Raw genomic sequence first — 20,235 nt, 5'->3', positions numbered from 1 at the left:
ATGTCGTACAATAAACAAAGCCCAATCTGGTATTCCAACCCAATTAACAGTCCAAAATTTTGGTTTAAAAAGTGAGAACAACAAGTTACTCTTTAAGAAATTGAACACAGTTTTGAGACACAAACAAAAAATAAATGAAGGATCAAGACTTTGCGGCTGCTCCTCTTCTAATATCTGCCCGAAAGATTTCCTTGCAAATGTCGTTACACTGTCAACAAAACATTGTAATAACCGTGTAAATAAATAGCACTACAAAACTTTAGCGTAGTGACCAATGACTTACACATCATAATTCAGTAATGACATATAGATTCACTAAAATAAAAAGAAGGCTTAATGCATATGCGGCCCCCTAAATTTGTCCTTTTTTGTCATTTTGACATCTTAATTAAGCGTTTTTCCTATTAAACCCCTTAACTCATCCCCAAGTGTGTCTATCAAACCCCATAAATCTAATTTTTTATTAGAAGCATAAATTAAAATGGGGAAATTAAGGTGGAGTAATTTTTAAACATGTGATAAGCTATTCTTTAGGTCATGGATATGTCGGTTTCTGTTGGTTCTGCTCTTCTATTGCCAACTTAATTAATAGCTACTCTTTTTTTCCCTCGCAATTGTTGCTAATCTTAGCTAAAAGTGGCATAATTAAATTATAATATATATTAGCATGTTGCTACATTGAAGATAAAATACTATGTGAGACGGATTGTGTTTGATAGACGCACTTGAGGACAAATTCAGGAGTTCAATAGGAACAACACTTAATTAAGGTACCAAAATGAAAAAAGGGACAAATTTAAGGGGCGAATATGCATTAAGCCTAAAAAGAAACATTGACAAGAAAACTACACCATTGTAAAATGACAGCTTGACGTGAGAATCAACTCTAATGTAATATTTTCGAGCCCTCCTGGCACATCTATATAATCCATTCAGAATCCAAAAATTAAAATCAACATTTTCCTTGTTTTCCCTTTCAACTCCTAAACAACGAAAGAACAAAAGATCATTAAGAAAGATGAGTAATTTATTATCTCCTCCAGCTGGTTTTAACTTTTCTCAACTCCCTTCAAACTTGATTCCGGACGATGCGAATCCGCCATGGATGAGCAAAGGTGACAATGCATGGCAACTAGTTGCAGCCACCCTAGTGGGGTTACAAAGTGTACCAGGCCTTATAATACTGTATGGAGGTGCAGTAAAAAAGAAATGGGCAGTGAATTCAGCTTTCATGGCTTTGTATGCCTTTGCTTGTGTTCTACTTTGTTGGGTTTGCTGGGGATACAGGATGTCGTTTGGGGAAAAACTTATACCAATATGGGGGAAAGTGGACGTCGCGTTGGAACAAGATTACCTCTTTCGCCAAGCATTTCTAGGGATGTTCCCTAATTCAACCATGGTGTTTTTCCAGTTTGTTTTCGCCGCGATCACTTTGATTTTGATCGCGGGAGCATTACTGGGGAGAATGAATTTTTATGCTTGGATGCTGTTTGTTCCATTGTGGTTAACCTTTTCTTATACCTTTGGTGCATACACCATTTGGTCTACGGATGGTTGGCTATCTGTTGAGGGTATCATTGACTATTCTGGTGGCTATGTCATCCATTTGTCTTCTGGGGTCGCTGGTTTTACCGCTGCTTATTGGGTAAAGACACAAACATTTCCCCACTACTAGAAAAATCAAGATTTCCGATGGACTTTCAGTCGGAAATGTACTCTCGCTGTTTCCGACAAACTTTCCGACAGATATCTGGGATTTCTGACCGAAAGACAAACTTCCCGTTTGGAAATTGATCAGTTTCTAGCAGTCTCATGAACTCAAAAAGAATGATACGTTTTTTATATTTGGAAGTTCTTTAACTTTAAACTTCCTTAGTAACATATTCTTATAGCCATAGAATTGTCTTGATATGTTTTAGACCACAAACTTTAAGGATACTTTTGATGTGACAAAAATCCTTTTTCTTTTTTACTTCCAGTCAAACAACCCCATATATATGAAATGAAATGAAGGGAATAACTGGACAGGGATAAGAAGGAAGAAAATGAAAAGGGAAAACTGTAGCTCTCTATTAAAGGGTTGCCTATGATTTTATTTTTTGTTTAATATTCCAGGTGGGTCCAAGGTCAACAAAGGACAGAGAGAGATTTCCACCAAATAACATACTTTTGATGCTGGCTGGGGCAGGACTACTGTGGATGGGGTGGACAGGGTTCAATGGAGGTGATCCATATCAAGCCGGCATAGATGCATCCTTGGCTGTATTAAACACTCATGTTGCTGCTGCTACAAGCTTGTTAACATGGCTCATTCTTGATGTCATCTTCTTTGGAAAGCCTTCTGTTATTGGTGCTGTCCAGGGCATGATCACTGGCTTAGTTGCAATCACCCCTGCTGCAGGTACCAGAACAAATTTATTTTCACTAATAAACTTTAAACATATTAAAACTAGATAAAATACTACGAAATTTTTATTTTCATAAACAGTATTATCTTTACAAAGATTAAGCCAGAAAAGATGAAGAATAAAAAGTATATCTTGAGAATTGAAATCAAATAGAGATGGTAACAAATAGAACTTACTTTAGTATTTTCTATTGTAGAAAGAGCTATGTTGTGACAAACATCTTTCTTGCCTTTTTAAAGTAACAAGTACTTTAAAACAACAATTGTCTAGCAAATGTGACAATTATTATGGGGAATAACGTGTTTTACTTGTTTAATAATACACAAACTTAAAGTACTAGTTATTGGAAACTACCATAATAAATATCGTTACATTATATTTTATTTGTATCTAAATATGTAACTTCCATATTAGGGTCATTGCTGTCATTTCAGGCACTATATAATCAGAAGCTTAGGTTACTGTATGCTGACGATGTATAAAACATTTACATTATCAAGTTAAGTTGCCTATACTAAGAGTAACCATCTCTAACAAAATGATCTGATAACCTAGCATATGAGTAAATCGTGGTATAACATGATAAATTATATTGATCGTGTTACAGTATAAAACTTAAACTCAATATATATTTTAAACCCTTATATATGTTGATGTGTAGGTGTTGTACAAGGATGGGCAGCCATAGTCATAGGACTGTGCTCAGGCTCTATCCCATGGTTCACAATGATGGTAGTACACAAGAAGTCTGAGCTTCTTCAAAAAGTGGACGACACAATGGCTGTTTTCCATACCCACGCGGTGGCCGGATGCCTAGGAGGAATCCTCTCAGGACTCTTTGCTAACCCAAGGCTATGCTACCTTTTCTACGGCGACTATAAAAAATACTATGGCCTCTTCTATGGTTTTCACGATGGACAAATCCACAAAGGATTCAGGCAAATGGGTCTCCAGCTTCTCGGGATTCTGTTTGTCGTGGTGTTGAACGTTGTGATGACAAGCTTGGTATGTTTAATAGTGCAGCTCATTGTGCCACTGAGAATGTCAGAGGAAGACATGGAAATTGGAGATGAAGCTGCACATGGTGAGGAAGCTTATGCAATTTGGGGACAAGGTGATAGACTTGAGAAATCTGCTGGATTTTCAGCTTACAATGATGACACTGCTAGAGCTGCTAGCTCCACTTATAATACGTCTAGAAGTCAGGTCGAAATGGTCTAATTGAAAATAATTTCACAATATTGGTGATGTGCTGATGCATTTCTTTTGTATTGTTCTTTTTATGTTTTGGTGTAGTTTTCTTTTGTCAAAGGGATATAACTGATGATGATGTTAAGTCATCTTTCGCACTAGCTGCAGGCTGCAAGAGGGCTTTTTGGCATTCATTAAATGTATTTCCTAAGGAAGTGATAATAATAAGAAATACAAGGTTTCAATTTCTTGTTATACAAGAATAGTGGCAAGGAAATTGCTTTGTTTGTTCACATATTATGTTTTTGTCGCTTTTCTTCTTCCTGCATTTTTCCAATAAAAAGAAAGGTGAAAAGTTCAATCTAGAGATTGAATAGTTTTCCTGCCATAATGAACTCGCATTTGCAAGTCTAATTTTCCAATCACAATTTACAACTACTAGCTATTGACCAAAAAAAGGGGGCGACATCAGTGGCGGATCCAGGATTTTCATTCAGGGTGTTCGGAAAAAAAAGAAGCTAAATATACACTGTAATTTTTTTGCCGAGGGTGTTCAAAAGTTAATATATGCATATAAATACAGAAAATTTATCCTATATATACACTATAATTTTTTGTCGAGGGTGTTCGGGTGAACACCCTCACTTACACGTAGATCCGCCCCTGCATGCTATAGTGGTTAACAAATTCCAAAAGAATTAATATTTTGTTGTTATTCACATGAATCCCTTAAGTTTTTCATTAGTCTTGGTTACTTCATAAAAATTACCCCGCGGCATGTTAATCATACACCATTATAGTCACGGAAAAAGGCCTAAAATGCCCTTGAACTTTTAGATTTAATACAGAAATACCCTCCGTCTATCTTCCTGCTCCCAAATATCCCCGACGTCAACCAATTGGACCTACTTTGCCCTTATTTTTAATGGCTCCATTTCAAAATCCAATTAATCAATTCACTTTGTTATGTGGCACCCTATCATTAGTCATCCCTATAATTAACTTAAATTAACTAATTCCCAATCCATTACCTGGATCTACCTACTAAATCCCCATCCGCTCGAATTAAATCCCATTACATCAAATGAAAACTTCTCCGAACCTAAAGGTGGTAACCGGTTTGACCTTACCGGTTTTAACCAGTAACCGGACCGGTTAAACCGGAATCGGAACCGGAACCGGAACCGGAACCGGTAGAACCGGTTAACCGTTTAATGGTTTACCGGTCCGGTTCCAATATTTTGGAAACCGGAACCGGACCGGTTAAACCGGTAAAAAAAAAAAAAACGAAAGTATATATAGTATATAGTACATATATATAAGTATATATAGTATATATATTAAGTTATACACATATATAAGTATATATAGTATATAAGTATATATAGTATATAAATATATATAGTATATATATTAAGTATATATATATAGTATATATATATATAATAAGTTATACATATATACATATATTTAGTATATATATATTAAGTTATACATATATATAAGTATATGTAAGTTATACATATATATGTATACGAAAAACACTATTCTGTATTGCTGACTTACTGTTAGGCTGTTAGTCAGTAAATATTTAAACTTTAATTATAAAGTTGTATAACATATGAAAATATAGTACAATATACAAATAAATACTATAATATATATATATATATATATATATATATATATATATATATATATATAATATACAAAAAACAAAAAAAAATAGATTTTAAGCACTCCAAACCGGACCGGTTCCGGTTTGAGGTTTAAAACCGGTAAACCGGAACCGGCCGGTTCCTTAACCGGTTCCATAACCGGTTCCGGTTGGAACCGGTTGCCAGCTTTATCCGAACCCCTTTCATTTCCAATCAGCTCTATCTCTTCTTCCTCTTCTTATTACGGTTCTTAGAAAATGCAATTTTCTTCTTAGTTTTCCCCCATCAATCAGGTACATTGCTGTTTGTTTCATTCTTTTTTGTTGAAATACCGGCATCCTCTTCTGTTTCTTCTCCTCAACAAGTTCAGTCATGTGCATGTAAGCGCAGATTGATTGCAAGACATTTTACTGCTATGACCCCTGAGAACGGTGGATGTCGATTCTACAAATGTAGTTGTCCTGGGTCAAACTCTTGTGGTTATTGAGATTGGATCGATGATAAACTTCCACCTCACGTATCAGTGATGACCCACAATAAAAAAATTGAGTTGGACTCGATTCGGAAGGAAAAAACCATTTGAAGAAGATCGTGACGGATATGAGTGGTATTGAAAGTCAAGAACTCAACAAAGTGTCTAGCAATGATTCACATTTGAAAGATATGGCTGCTACTTACTGAAATTTCTGATTTGAAGAAAGTTTCTACCTTGGAGGATAAAATGTCAAACTTGGAGTTGAAGGGTGGTAATGAAAGTTCAAATTTGAAGAAAGTGGACACCTTGGAGTTGAAAAGGCATCAATTGATAAGCCGACTTCTAATTTCTTGGGTTGTTTTTGTTGGTTTTGTAGTTGCCAAGATGATGTAGTGTGATGATATTGTTTGTTTGTGTTAGAATAGTATTATGAGTTGGTTAGGTTAGTTTTATGAGATGGGTTTGTTGTCCAATGAAAGAAATCTGCAGATTTAGTAGTTTAGGAATCTGTAGGTTAATTGTAATGTAATGTTATCCATCTTGGTGTTTTGCTTACTAATGAACAATATATGTCAAGAATTTTGCATTTTGCTCTTATTTGCTTGCGTTAAGAATTTGCATTTAGAAATATATGGTGCAACCCACAAGACACAAGTAATGTAAATCAACAACTTATAAGACATCTTCATAGATGACTAGCAATAGCATTGTCTACAACCCACAAAACACTTAAACATTGTTCAACAACTAAAAGAGTACTTCATTGCCATTGACATACATGGCAACCCACAAAAACTAAGCACCCAAAAACTTTCTGGAGTGAATCAATCATTGACTTCCAAGATTGATTCACAACAAAAAAACAACAAAATATGAAGTTTCATTGTGCCATTACATAGCATTGAGAAAACTGGAAAACAACTACATAATGCAATGACTTCTGCCCTAGTGCTTGCTCCTCTCTGCCTTCAATCAATCTTTTTCTCATTTTCTGCTGCCAACTGATTTCAGGTCGCACATGGTTTGCCTCTCCAAGCAAGCTTTCTTTTGCCCTAATAAATGAAGTGCATATTTTTTACTATAATATTCGCGCCTATTAGCATTTAAAAAATTCTCGTGTAATGATTTGAGAAATTAGTAGTTAATTATAAAGGTAAAACATAACAAATAGTTTTTTTTTTTTTTTTTTTTTGATATGCTAAATTGGACAAGTAAAATTTAAAATTTATTTTTAGTATAGTAGACAAATAAAGTGAACATAGTAGTTTAAAAGATGAGCAATTTACTTAGCTATTCTAGTTGTAAGAAAAAAAGCACTCGAATTTGATACTATGTGGATTGTGGGGTATACTTGGGTGGTATATTGACAATTATGCCCCAACTAGAAATGTTCGCATCTTCCAAAATATAGTTTTTTTTCCCTATAAGATTTTAATCAAAAGTAGAAAATTTGGAGAAAGATAAATTTAGACAGTGAGTGAGGTAGAAACCCTAAAGCTGCATAGCCTTTATCGCCGCTCTCGTCCTTACATCTTTTTTGCTCTTTCTTTTTATGTCTAATTTTCAGGTACCCATCTTTCTCCTCTGCTCAATTTTCAGATTATATCGCCTTTTTATGCTATAATTAACTATGAATTTGTGCTATATATGTGTTTTTTTTCTTCAAATTGTTGTGTCTAATTGATTAATTTTTGAGCTAATTGGCTGGTGTTAGTTGAGATTAGGTACAAGAGAAACAGTAGGGTTTTAGGTACTTTGTAGGGCTTTGGCAATGTCGATGTTATTGAGGTTTTTGGTTGCATAGCTGTTGAGATTTGTCTTGCTGTTCTCGTGTTTGAAATTTATCATAATTTGTGGTTTCTCTTTGCAGATCGTTCAAATTATACCAAAAAAAAAAAAAAAAAAACTTAGCTAAACTGATTGGATGAAATTTAGGGATATTTACGAGGCGTTTGCCCAAATTTTTGAGTTTTTTTTCTTTTTGAAACCATATCTGTTTGAGTTAAATTTGCTCTGTTTGATATTTCACTTTACCTTTTTTTTCCAGCTTTGTTGTCCATATATTTGTTATTCGTGTTTATAATTATAAAACTTGTTCTAAACGTATATATTTGTATTTTTTTTTTCTATTTGCGCTCACGCTTTATTGCGCTGAAAGCCTCAACAGCCGTTAGAACTTGTTGTGCTATTCTCTTTTGATAACATTGGAGTGTACGCAGACCTTACCCCTACCTTGGGAGGTAGAGAGGCTGTTTCTGATAGACCTTCGGCTCAAGAAAAACATTTCAAAGCAGGTCGGAAAAATAGCGAATTTGAAAAAGCCATGGCAAAATACTATTGAAAGCCGCTTTCCTCTTGTCCTCTTTTGCAATTGGTGCTGCGTACTAACCTTGTCAAAAAAAAATTGGTGCTGCGTACTAAGTTTGCTTTCTACGTGTTGTTAGATGGGCGTGAATCTAGCTGAGTATAACCTTTAGGGTGAGCAGTTTGCTGTGTGTACTTAATGATGGGACTAGTTAAGATTTATTACTTGTTGAGTTAACACGGTTCTTTTTTTTTCTTCTTGTTGGTGTTGGTGTCTATACTTTTTAAAGGTAATTGTTGGTTTAGCAATAAAGATTCATGCGCGTTTACTTTTGATGGTTGGCTCTTTATGCTATTCTATATCTTATGTTGGCCTTAGTTTTTTTTTTTTGTTTGGCACTTTTTGACCAACCTTTTTGTGATGATTGCATGCTGCGAAAGACTAAAAGCATATCTTTTGGTAGAGGATGCGTGGTTTGTTGAATTTAACCTTATGTTACTGGATATATGTCTTTAATTTGTTGTTATTAGGTGAAGTTAAAACTGTTGTTAGTTTCACCAGATATTATAACAGCCAGCCTTCTTATTTGTTCTTTTTGGTTTTTGTTTGTATCAAGTAAATGAATTTTGTTTTAATAGAGCACAGTATAGTCAAGTCTGAAGTGAACAAGTTTGCACCAGCTATACAATCTCCCCTTAAACTCAACTTTCCTTTTCATAGCTCAAGTGGAATTGCAACCTTCTTTATAGCTCATGCTCTTACTCCCCTAATTCTTATTTGAAGATATACCTGCCAGCCTGAGGTTGTGAAGTAACAAGTTCCATAAACATGAGTAAGAAGAAACCACAGGTGTTCCTTGATGTTTCTATCGATGGTGACCCAGTTGAAAGAATGGTTTTTGAGGTATCAAGCTGTCAACTAGCTGGCTTTGTTATCCCTAAATATATTTATTAGAACTCAGAGACATACTTACAGTTGACTCCCCTTGATTTCTCTTATTTGCAGCTTTTCACTGATGTTGCTCCAAAAACCGCAGAAAACTTTCGTGCACTTTGTACAGGTGACAAACATAAGAGTGCTGCTCATGTATCACATATTAGTCTAAGCTTTTTATATTGGTTTTCTAGTTACATTTTATTCTGTGACCTTTTATCCTGCCCGTATTCCACTGAATTCTTCCCTTTAACATACTTTCGACCTGCATTCAGACCTTATTTGTATTTCCTTGACTTGTGGTTCCATAACGTGACTTTGGGTTAGTGCTTTGGGTTAGTGCTGCAAAATATGTGGATAAGTGATAAACTCTATCAGACAGATAGAATGGGGAGTTGGGGACTCACTTTGAGTAATTCTTAGTTCTTCTCTTTTTTGAAAGATCCAAAGTTGTTTTTTTTGGTGCCAAATTGTTACATACCATTAGATATTGAATATCTGTCAATCTTTCTTGCTGTCTCTGAATTTTCTCTTAATTGTGCTAGAATACTTTCTTTTATGATGCTTGTCCATGATAAAGTAACTACCCTTGACATGAGAAGAAGTATAAGTACTGTACTTTAAAAAAAGACAAAAAAAGAGGATAGATAATGAACTTCCTGGAAATATTTTGTAAGTAAGTGGCAACTCCACGTAAAAAGAAAATGTACACTCACCAGCAAACAGTTTTTGGATAAAGAATTACTTGCAGTGCAGGTGACAGGTAGATAAAGTCCACTAGATGTTAACTCGCTTCATGGAAGTTTGTCAGCTCAGTTTTAATACTTATTTCCTAAGGATTTTTTTTTTTATAGAGAAGTGGTTCAGGTCACCTTAATAACTTCCTTTGCTGGGGTATTGGCTGGTTGCTGTTGGCTGGTGGTTCAAGGTGCCAGGGTTGTTAGTTCCTTATGTTATAGATAATTTGGTGACATGACTAGTCATCCAGTGGGGACTGATCTTTGTCTTCTTCCTTTTCATAGATGCTTTATCCATCTGCATGTTAAGTGCTGTGGTATCCTCAACTGATATAGGAAGAAATTGTTATTCTTCAGGGGAGAAAGGACTCAGCTCTAAGACAGGAAAACCATTGCATTATAAAGGAACCTTCTTCCATCGCATTGTCAAGGGATCTGTGGCTCAGGTATGTTTGTAGGTTCTGGGTATACTGGTTCTATTGACATGTAGTTTGAATGTGCACCATTGCACAGTTACCTTAAAAAAGTGCTCCATTACACAGCTCTTAGCTTTGTGGTTGAGCACGGGTAAGAAGAGGCGTTTCTTTTAGTCAGATATCCTTTTTTATGCTGTAGGATGCAGGGCTGATGGTCACGACTGCATTTCTTGTGATGTAGTTTTAAGGTTGTGCTACCTGAGTTGTTCGTCCTCTGTATTGATGAGCTTCGGCATATTATAAGGCTCGTTTTCATGTACTTTTATAATAGCTAACTTATTGTTTTTTTCCTTCTCTATTGCAGGCTGGTGACTTGCTGAGACAAGATGGTATGCCCCTGATCAACATACTACATTAAGTTTTGTGTATACTCAACTGTTGGTCAGCTAAAATGCAGTGTTTGTTTGTCTAATCTTAGTTGAAGCTAAAGTCCTAATTTTGGGTTTAGTTTTGACCATTTATGTTTTTGCCCTAATAAGAATCTGTAGGCTCCCCAGACCCCCCTTGTGGGACTATACTGGGTATGTCGTTGTTGTAACTTGTAAGAATCTGTTGGTGAAATGAGATTAGCAAAATTGAGGTACCTGCATGAAGACAAAGACGATGCGTTTTTTTGGCTTAGTCTTTCTACTAATTGTAAATCGTGTTGCCTTTTGTTGAGTTGAAAATGATCCTCATATGCATTTTTTAAAATATAAGAATTTCTCGACTTAGTCAACAAATTTTGCAAGGCTGAAGGAAACTGCAACAGATTCTGGTTAAAGTTCCGGAGTTAATGTGCCTACTTCTTTGCAGGGAACTATGGGGAAAGTATCTATGGAGGAAAGTTTCCAGGTGAGACCTCTTTTATTGTTTCCACCTTTATTCTGGAATTTGCTGCATATCTTATGACTGCTTGATGATTGTCTCATTTACTGAATGAATGCCCTACTATTTTTGGGAGACTAAGATATAATGAATAGTAAATCAAAACGCAAACAACAGTGTGTATTCCTTTTAGCAAAAAATTATCTTGAAAGAAAATGGGTTTCCTTTTGTATTGCCTGTGAAGGTTGGGGCTGACTTTGATCTAATTCTACGCTGCTTGGGAGCTTCAATCTATTGGTATTGGACATTGTTCCTCTCAGATAATGGTAGGGGACATGAATGCTATGTTGCCTGTGCTTTTGTCGATATTGTTTTTGGTTTTCTAATTTATAATAGTTTGAGAATTCGAAATTTAAATTGCAGTTCTTTTTTTTCCTAGAGATTTAAGCCTTGTTTTGATTGTTCTGTGTGGTTCATTTTGTTCAGAACAATCCCAGGGAAATCTATTATAACTTTACTGCAGAACTGAGGTAATTGGTTATCAGATCAGAACAGTATTCAGCTGTATGGTAGAATTTCTGATTTATTTACCTAGAAAAAATGTCATGAGGGCAAAAATGCGGATTGGCAAAACTTGGCAATTTCTATTGTAGAAAAAAGCCCGTTTGTACTTTTATGGGTAATAATACTACTGTAATCTGTATATAGACATCTTATGTTCGTTGTATATTGACACCTCAATTATTCTCTCGGTCTAGGTAATCTTCTTACAAAAGAATCTTTTGGAAAGATTCAGTAATGGATCCTTTTTATCAATTTCTACATACACAGCTTCACAGGCAATTGTAGTAGGTTATGTTACTTTTGGACATAATGGCTAGGGAGAGGGCATACTTTACAAATTAAAACTATCTTGTTGGTCTCAGTTTTATAGTTCATGGTATAGTGCACTTCATATGTAATTAGTTCTCCGTCAATTGTATAAATGAAATGTGTCTAGCATCACCTTTTGGAGGTGCATTATTTGCAGGGCCCTCTAGATTTATTACTTTATGTGACATCTTGAACTAATTAATTCAATCAATTTCTTGAGAGAAAACTGTAACAAGTGAAATCAATTGAATATTTCAGATGAGTCGCCGAAGATAAAACATGATTCCCAAGGCCTTCTATCTATGGCGATTGCTGATCGTGATGCACGTGGTTCTATATTTTCCATCACCTTTCAGGCTGACCATCATCTTGACAGGTTTGTTATAATTTCTCAATAAATTATAGTGCCTCTTGTAGATGCTGATTGTAATTTCCTACTCTGCTGGAAGTTTGCTTTTATGGATTGCTGCATTAACCTTTTCTTTACAGGAAATGTGTTGTCTTTGGGAAACTTATTGATGGCCTTGAAGTCCTTAAGAAGATTGAGAATGTGGGAAATGAAGAGGGAAAGCCTGATGTAACTGTGAAGATAATCAATTGCGGCGAGCTACCTGATGGTGAGACTTCTGAAGTTTCATTGCTCATGGAAGTTTGCTTTGAAACACTCCTTTACTGTTGTTTTCCCCTGTAGTTTTTGTTAATTGAAAAGTCTGCCGGTGATGAGGCTTTATTGATTTTACTTCTCCTTGTGCAGATAAGAGAAAGCTAAATAAATTGAAAAATGGGAAGCACAAAAAATCCTCCAAAGAGAGAAGGAAAAAGAGGAGGAGATACTATACATCAGAATCAGAGAGCTCTACAGATAGTGATACCGAGTCTTCTGAGTCTGATAGTGATTCTGACTCAGATGTATCTTCTGATTCTGAACTTAGCTCATCAAGTGATGATAGACGGAGGAAGAGGAAGAGATCTAAAAGAGACAGGCATAGACGTGCTAAAAGAAAGGAGAAGCGACGTGAGAAAAGGCGCAAAAGGCGTGATAAGAAATCAAAACGCAAATCAAAAAGGTTTCTCTTCAGCATTCTATCCTTTGTCCCATACTTTGTTAAGTTGTGCAGTTCCATATGTTCAATAATGGGTGATAACAATTGGAATATTTTCATTATCTCCGAAGATAATGATTTTGTGCCATCTCTTAAATATGTGGGTGAATTTAAGAGGCTAAAATTCTTTTTCTTCTTTTCTTTACAATATTCTTTTACAGGGCATCAGAGAGTCTTTCAGAAAGTGAGAGTGGACGTGAAAATAGTTCAGAGGATAATGGTTTAAGACGTGTTTCCGAAGGGAAGCACAAAAGTATGGAAAAGAAAACAGGTATTTCGAAGAACCTTGTAATTATGCCCTCAGTAACATAGACATACTCCTAGATCATATTGGGTTCAGGAGTCAATTCTGTAGTCTGTATATGTGATTCCGAATTTACTCTTTTGGATGCATGAAAACTCTCTCAACTTGGGAGCCGTAAAAGATGAGAACCTGAATTTGACATGCTTTTGAATCTCATGCATTTTCATAAGATGGTTCCATCCAGTATAATTGCAGCAATAGGCCATGGGCAAGAACGTAGTTAATTAACTGTAGAAAAATTTGTGTAGTTGTACAATCAGAACAATAATTTTCCGACTGATTGTTAAATTTATCTGTAGCATTAAAAAAAATACTCACAAGCAAGCAAGTGTAAGGTTACTTCAAATAACAAGCGTAACTGCATGATTCCCCAGAATCATTGTATTTTCTAAGTCTTATTTGAAACTTTTCCAAGTCAACGTTCTGTGTTAAGTGTGTGCAGTTGCATTCTTTGAATTTGTTTCACAACAGGCGAGGTTTCAATCCTATTATGAGTGAACATTTCTAATTCAGGAGGGGGGCAGTCTGCAGTTAATCTTTTTGAGTTATTGACACTGTTGTTCGATCTTCTTTTATATACACCTATGATATCAGCAACCGACCAGCAAATTCCATCAAGTCACTTTGTGATTTTCATGAAAATTAGATAATTTCGGGAGCTCTCCTTTCTCTCTGTTTCTCGGTGTCCTTTCGTGTCCTTCACTTGTTGCTGTCAAGTCTTGATTTCTCTATTTTTCTTAACTCTCTGAAGTTTTGTAAGATTGTTTCCGGTTTTGTACAGTTCTTTCTTTGATGGTACTACTTATGATTCTTCATCTCCATCAAAAAGCTTTTATTGTACACACTTTCTAGTAGATGGATTATGTACTGAAAATCTGTTATTTGGAGAATTTTGGCATTTAAAATGTGCAAGTAACATTTAATCTGTACTGGTCATATTGCAATCTTCTTTATTCTTTGAAAAATCTATATGATGTAACTTGCTTGTGGGTAACTGGTTTGCGGACACTTTGTAGAAGGAAATCATTCTCCTTCGCTTGAGGAGGGAGAAGCATTTTCTCTTCATCACAAGAAAGAGGCAACTGACATTTTTGAAGTAGAGGAGGTAGCATTTCCCAAGGAAAACGGAGAGCGTCAAAGCAATAATACCAAAGTGGAAAATAGATCTGATAAAGCTGTTGATAGGCAGCCTGATGTAGTAGATGATCACCCGGGCAAATCTAGGTTTATTCTTCATTTCTCATTGCTATTCACTTATTCTTTATGCTTAATGGTTCTTTCATATTCAGAATTTTATTAGAAGTCAATGCAGGAGCAGGAGTATAAGTCCCAAAAGGACCATGAGTAGGAGTATGAGCATTAGTCCTCGGAGGAGTTTAAGCAGAAGTCGAAGTGTTAGCCCGAAACGCAGTGTGAGCAGGAGCCCAAGTGTTAGATCCAGACGTAGTGTAAGCAGAAGTCCAAGTGGCAGTGAAAGCCCTCGTCGCGTTTCACAGAGGAGGAGCAACAGCATGGTTAAGAGTGGCAGTGGTAGTCCCGCAAGAAGCATTAGTAGAAGCCCAGTGAGAGGGAAGAGGGGAGGAAATGTCAGCGTGAGTCCTCCAGTGAAAGCTCATTCACAACGAAGGAGCAGCAGAAGTCCCTCAGCATCTCCTAGAAGGCGACTTACCCCGAGTCCAAGTCCACCCAGAACCTCATCAAGGAAATCATTGAGATCAAAAAGTCGAACACCAGTTAGATCTTATAGGAGTCCAAGTGGAAGCCCTGTTAGGCCTTCTCGAAGGAGCCCAAGCAGAAGTCCTGTTAGGTCTTCACGGAGGAGTGCAAGCAGAAGTTCAGGTAGGGTTCCTTCTAGGCTTAGGCCTTCTGCAAGGAGTCCTAGCAGAAGCCCTGTTAGGTCTTCTCGACGGAGTGTAAGCAGAAGTTCAGGTAGGGTTCCTTCTAGACGAAGCCCAAGCCGAAGTCCAGTTAGGGCTCCTAGCAGAAACAATCGACGCAGCTATTCAAGAAGTCCTGGTAGTGTCGGTCGTAGGGCAAGATCTCCTGTACGTGGGAGGAGTTCTTCAAGAAGCCCTTCGGTGGATGGATCTCCCAAGCGCATCAGGAGGGGAAGGGGCTTTAGTGAGCGTTACTCTTACGTCCGTAGATACAGGAGTCGGTCTCCTGATCGGTCCCCTGTTAGGCCATTCCGTTATGGTCATAATGAGCGTGACAGGTGAACATCACATGCCTTTCTTAATATTTACAGGAAACTAAAATCGAATTATTTTTCTCATTAATATACATATTAACCTGTGGCTTTTTTGGGAAGATATTCGAGATACAGAAGATCACCTCGGCGTTACAGGAGTCCGCCTAGAGGAAGAACGCCGCCCAGGTATGGTGTTTCTGTTATCTGTTATTTTTGTTAGATTTATCTGTCTGAGATGCTAATCTGTGACTGCCTAAATGCAGATACAGAGGCAGAAGAAGCCGCAGCCGCAGCCCCTCTCGTAGTCCCGTGCGTTACCGAGCTCGTCGTTATAGTCGAAGCCCCGTACAAAGTCGTTCTCCTGTGGGTAGATACCACAGGTCACCATCAGCTGAGCGGCGTAAATCACCTTCTCGGAGCAGAAGCCGATCAGAGTCAAGATCATCTGGGGGGTCACGATCACCAAAGCAGGCCAGCAGAGATAAGTCAGTATCATCCTCGGCGAGTCCCCCTGGGAAGGCAGGTCTAGTTTCCTATGGAGATGGATCTCCTGATTCGGGATAAGGAGTAGAACCATATATGTAGTTGCTGGGTAGTACTCTGGACATACTTATTTGGGTTTTCACCATTTTGCGACTATGGCTTGGACATATTGAAATATTTCCCCTGTAGTGGGGCGTGGACGACGTGTTGGATATTTAATACTTGTGTGTTTGGTTTGTCTGATTTATGCCTTGAATAATTTGTTATGCACTGCTAGTAGAATGGGTGTAGGGAGTAATGTTCACGCTGTTCGCTTACAAAATATTGGATGGTATTCATCATGCAATGTATCTTGGATTCCTTCACGGAGGAATTCTCGGTTTGACATGACTATTTTGTAAGTCATTTGTTGGTTTTGCTTGGCCTTGACGTCTTTCATGGCTTGAATCTGCAGCAGCAGAACTTCTATTCGCGCTCAAGGAACTTTTTCACCCATTGATATTCTGCGTTCTTCTCTCTTTTTCTTTCAGATATATTTTAAGTAATTCTTGTCTTGCCTTTTTTAATCTGTGGGAATGATAATCTTTAATGTTCTAAGGAGAGCTGGGAATGCCATTTCAGCTCGCTGGCTACTGCATTTAGCAGCAGCGCAAAAATATTTTGATGCCACTGCCTTGCAATTCTGATATGAATATGTAAATAATCAGACCCATATGTGTGATTACACTGGGTAAGGCAGATGTTTTGAGCTGAAGGCAGAGCTGTTTTGCTTTCTACTTTGGGCGGGGGAAGCTAGGGAAATACCTCAAGTGTTTATAAGCTAAGTTAGCCAAAAGCAATAAGTTGGTCGTTGTTTAACTTGTGACTTTTCGGCTTATAAGTACTTTTGATTCGACCAAATTTCGTGTTATTTTATTCTCAATATTTTTGCTAGTTCACAAAATACCCTTTTCATAATAAAAACCCGAACTTATTCATTGTTCTTTCTTTTCTATAAAATTTAAGGGTATTTTGGTTATTTTAACAATTAAAACATTTATACTTATCAAATACATTAAGTGCTTATTTTTAATTTCAACATTTTTATTGGGACATGTAACTATTTACTTATAAAATCAATTCAACACTTAAATATTTTACCTATTTACAATAATCTAATTCAAATGGGCGCACTCAAAAGTTATCAATTATTTATAATCAGCTAACCTTAAACATTCTCTTAGTTTTGTGCTTTGTGTTGGGATGAGAGGGAAGAAAGGCGCTGATATTATTTCAATATCTACAAACTAGGTAAGCTCAGGTTGAGAGATGTAATTTCGTTTCCCCTAAGATACTTGCTGCTGGTCTCAAACGTTGGAAGGGTATTTATTTGGTTTCTATGTCACGAACTTTATTTTTGCTTTTCTTTCTGTACATGCTTTTAAAATTATCTTGGTTTCACTTGGTTGGGGTGACGCCTGACCCTAACAAAATTTTCCAAATTGGAACTTTTTTATTTTTCTAAAGATTTGTCATATGTTCCAACTCCCAATAGGTGGGGTGTTTGTTCTCTAATCAAATATAAACCCTGAAAAAATGTGGGGTTTGGTGTTTGTTCGCCAAGTTGTCTATTGCTTGTTTATGGATTTAACAACAGTTTAAGGGTGTGTTTGGTATGGTCCAATTTTCTCATGTTCGTTTGGTTGAAATTTTTGGAAACATTTTCTTTAGGAACAAGTTCCTGAAAAATGACTTTCCTAATCAAAGTAGGAAAAACAAGTTCACAGTGGCATTTCACTAACCACCAACCAACCCACCCCCAATCACTCCCACAACCCCATGCACCCCCCCCCAAACCAGTCCCATAACCCCACGCACCACCCCCGCCCACTCTCCCCCCTCCAAAAAAATTCTTTTTCAAAAAAGTTTTAAGGCCTTTTTTTGGGGTGGATTTTCTACGCCCCCCCCCCCCCCCCCCCACCAAAAAAAACAATTAATTTTGTTTTTTTTCAAAAATAAGTTTTTTTTTGGGTTTTCTATGACTACCCCCCCACCAAAAAAAAACAATTAATTTTGTTTTTTTTCAAAAATAAGTTTTTTTTTGTGTTTTCTATGACTACCCCCCCCCCCCCCCCCCCCCCCCCCAAAAAAAAATCTCGAATTCTCTACTTCATATTTAATTTAATTTTTATAAAAAATTTATAATGTTGGAAAGTTTGTGTGGTTAAATTTGGTGTGGGGTGGGAGCCGGGAGAGGGGTAAGAATTTTTTTTTCATTTTTCATAAATTTTTTATAAAAGTAAAATAAAATATATGGAATAGAAAATTTGGGAGGAGGTGGGTGGGTGGGGGGGTTAAATGGAGCGGTGGTGTGGGTAGGGGTAGGTGAAGATGAAGTGCGTGGGGTGAGTGGTGGTTGGGTGGGGGTGGGTGGGGTGGGTGTGGTATGGAGGAGTGGGGTTTGGGTGGTGTTGGTGGGGCTTAGGTGGGTATTTTCCGAAAATGTTTTCTACCAATCAACCGAACATGAGAAAATAAGTAAGAATTTCACTTATGTTCCACTACTCAACCGAACATGAGAAATAATTAGAAATTCACTTATTTTCTACTATCCAACCGAACATGAGAAAATAAGTAAAAATTTGCTTATTTTCCAAAAACACATTTTCTGTGAAAAGCATTTTCCTTCGTACCGAACACACCTTAAATGGTTGGCTTATTCGGAAGTCTCCATATCTATTTTCAACATCTCGTAGCTTTTTGACTCCGTCTTGAAGGTCTCTTCAACTACATTTCAATCGCTACTTAATGAAATTCTATGAGCATTTGATTGGATTCTCTCCACTGTTTATGTCTGTTTGACGACCTATTCTTTTTCTCCAGAAATGCAAGAAACACATTTACTAATTCAAATATTTTAGAATGTTTCGCGTACTTAAACAAGGATAATTCGCTTCGTTCTTCCTAAGTTAAGTGTGGCATACTATTTTAACGAGTACTAATTTATTAAACTTTTGATATCCAAGATTTAACATACTAAATCAATTCTTCGACCTATTTTAACGAGTACTAATTAAATGAAAGCACCTTTTATCTTTTCCAACTCCCTGACGTTTAGAAGCAGCGGTTGGTTGCTGAGGATTGAAAAAACACTAGAAGGAAAATTGCTGGTTTTGAATCCACTAAACCACAAGCTAGTCAGGCTTTGCCTGATAAGGTAATGAATTTACTAGACTTCCGTGTTTCTCAACTTTGTAAAAGTTATCACTTCCAGAAGGTTTTTAATGCTTTGTGTGATGACCCGTCACGTCATCATGCCACCTAGGCGCCACGTGGAACTATTTTTGTCACGTAAGAAGCTTATGTGGATGCTTACATGGAGAGGAGACTAGTTATGTGAGAAGGTTCTAGAGAAATATGGAGATTTCTCATGGAAGACCTTAGAACCTTATGAAATTGCATGGAAAGTCCTTAGAATAATCTAGTTGTGTAGAAATTTCTAGAATAGGGGCTTATTTGTAAATATGTAGGGACTTGTATAATAATTATTATTTACATACTAGTCCTTATTTACATACTAGTCCCTAGGTGAGTAGTATAAATAGGAGGGTCATTCATTCGTAAATCATCAAGCAAAATCAATCAAGTCTTCTATAATAAAAAGCTTCCTTCTAGCAAATTTCTCTGGTCTTTCTCAATTACTATTCCCTTAGTGATCTTGAGTGTAGTAATCTAGGTTGACTTAGCATAGCAAGATCGTGAGCAAGTTGTGCAAGAACGCGAGCGAGTTGTCAAGTGCCGAACGTGCGCTTAGTTGAAGACTAAGGACGTGACATTTGGTCCTTAAAAACGACCGAAGTGCAACAACAGACATCAATTAGGTACTATTACTAGCTAGTTGGTGTCGTCTATATTAAGCATCTGTTTATATTGTTTGTTTGTTCATAACTACATTTGTCTTGGTTCTTGCAGATTATGATTTTTTTTTTTTAAAGCTACCTGGCTCCTTTAGAGCACCTTCAATTGTTGTAATATAGCATGTTCAAGCATATATATGTAGAAATATACATATATGATGTGGCCAAAGACCTCACTAATTTTTTCCTCTAGTGTGTATGTTACTTTTATCCTCTATGACCCTTTCTAGTTTTGTTCAATTTTATATGAACATACATCCATTGTAAATATTTGTATACCTGTTGTGCATATGCTATTTCACCAAGCAAAATAATTTTGATGCCACTGTCTTGCAATTTTGATATGAAAAATTAAATTGCTTTGCGCTGAAGGCAAAGCTTTCTACTTTGGGAGG

General features: G+C 36.7%; 2 protein-coding genes across 9 annotated transcripts; both read left to right on the top strand.

Annotated features, from left to right (window-relative positions):
- Positions 1 to 991: 991 nt before the first annotated feature.
- LOC132638335 (ammonium transporter 2 member 5-like) lies at positions 992 to 3,786 on the top strand. Its single transcript, XM_060355263.1, has 3 exons — positions 992 to 1,645; positions 2,116 to 2,401; positions 3,070 to 3,786. The coding sequence occupies exons 1-3, from the start codon at positions 1,019 to 1,021 to the stop codon at positions 3,627 to 3,629; spliced, it is 1,473 nt and encodes a 490-aa protein (XP_060211246.1). The 5' UTR covers positions 992 to 1,018; the 3' UTR covers positions 3,630 to 3,786.
- Positions 3,787 to 7,142: 3,356 nt separating this feature from the next.
- LOC132635765 (peptidyl-prolyl cis-trans isomerase CYP95) lies at positions 7,143 to 16,368 on the top strand. 8 transcript variants are annotated; one of them, XM_060352278.1, is made up of 14 exons: positions 7,143 to 7,299; positions 8,821 to 8,940; positions 9,043 to 9,097; positions 10,065 to 10,153; positions 10,488 to 10,512; positions 10,979 to 11,017; positions 12,122 to 12,239; positions 12,353 to 12,480; positions 12,618 to 12,930; positions 13,128 to 13,237; positions 14,287 to 14,494; positions 14,589 to 15,485; positions 15,582 to 15,647; positions 15,725 to 16,368. In XM_060352278.1, exons 2-14 carry the CDS (start codon positions 8,866 to 8,868, stop codon positions 16,023 to 16,025), a joined length of 2,424 nt encoding a protein of 807 aa, XP_060208261.1. In that variant the 5' UTR covers positions 7,143 to 7,299; positions 8,821 to 8,865; the 3' UTR covers positions 16,026 to 16,368. The 8 variants fall into 8 exon arrangements, with proteins under 8 accessions (XP_060208261.1, XP_060208260.1, XP_060208259.1 ...); XM_060352277.1 differs by having other exon boundaries at positions 14,583 to 15,485; XM_060352276.1 differs by having other exon boundaries at positions 14,571 to 15,485.
- Positions 16,369 to 20,235: the final 3,867 nt, after the last annotated feature.

The sequence above is a fragment of the Lycium barbarum genome, chromosome 4 (genome assembly GCF_019175385.1).
Source record: "Lycium barbarum isolate Lr01 chromosome 4, ASM1917538v2, whole genome shotgun sequence".
NCBI classification, from domain to species: domain Eukaryota; kingdom Viridiplantae; phylum Streptophyta; class Magnoliopsida; order Solanales; family Solanaceae; genus Lycium; species Lycium barbarum.
This window is presented reverse-complemented; position numbering and strand designations above follow the sequence as displayed.

Bases quoted from the DNA above. Each gene is read 5' to 3' on its own strand.
- LOC132635765 (XM_060352276.1), top strand. From the start codon at position 8,866: ATGAGTAAGAAGAAACCACAGGTGTTCCTTGATGTTTCTATCGATGGT. The intron at 11,018-12,121 runs GTGAGACCTCTT...TGAATATTTCAG, and splicing joins CTATGGAGGAAAGTTTCCAG to ATGAGTCGCCGAAGATAAAA. The intron at 15,648-15,724 runs GTATGGTGTTTC...GCCTAAATGCAG, and splicing joins AGAGGAAGAACGCCGCCCAG to ATACAGAGGCAGAAGAAGCC.
- LOC132638335 (XM_060355263.1), top strand. From the start codon at position 1,019: ATGAGTAATTTATTATCTCCTCCAGCTGGTTTTAACTTTTCTCAACTC. The intron at 1,646-2,115 runs GTAAAGACACAA...TTAATATTCCAG, and splicing joins GTTTTACCGCTGCTTATTGG to GTGGGTCCAAGGTCAACAAA. The intron at 2,402-3,069 runs GTACCAGAACAA...GTTGATGTGTAG, and splicing joins TGCAATCACCCCTGCTGCAG to GTGTTGTACAAGGATGGGCA.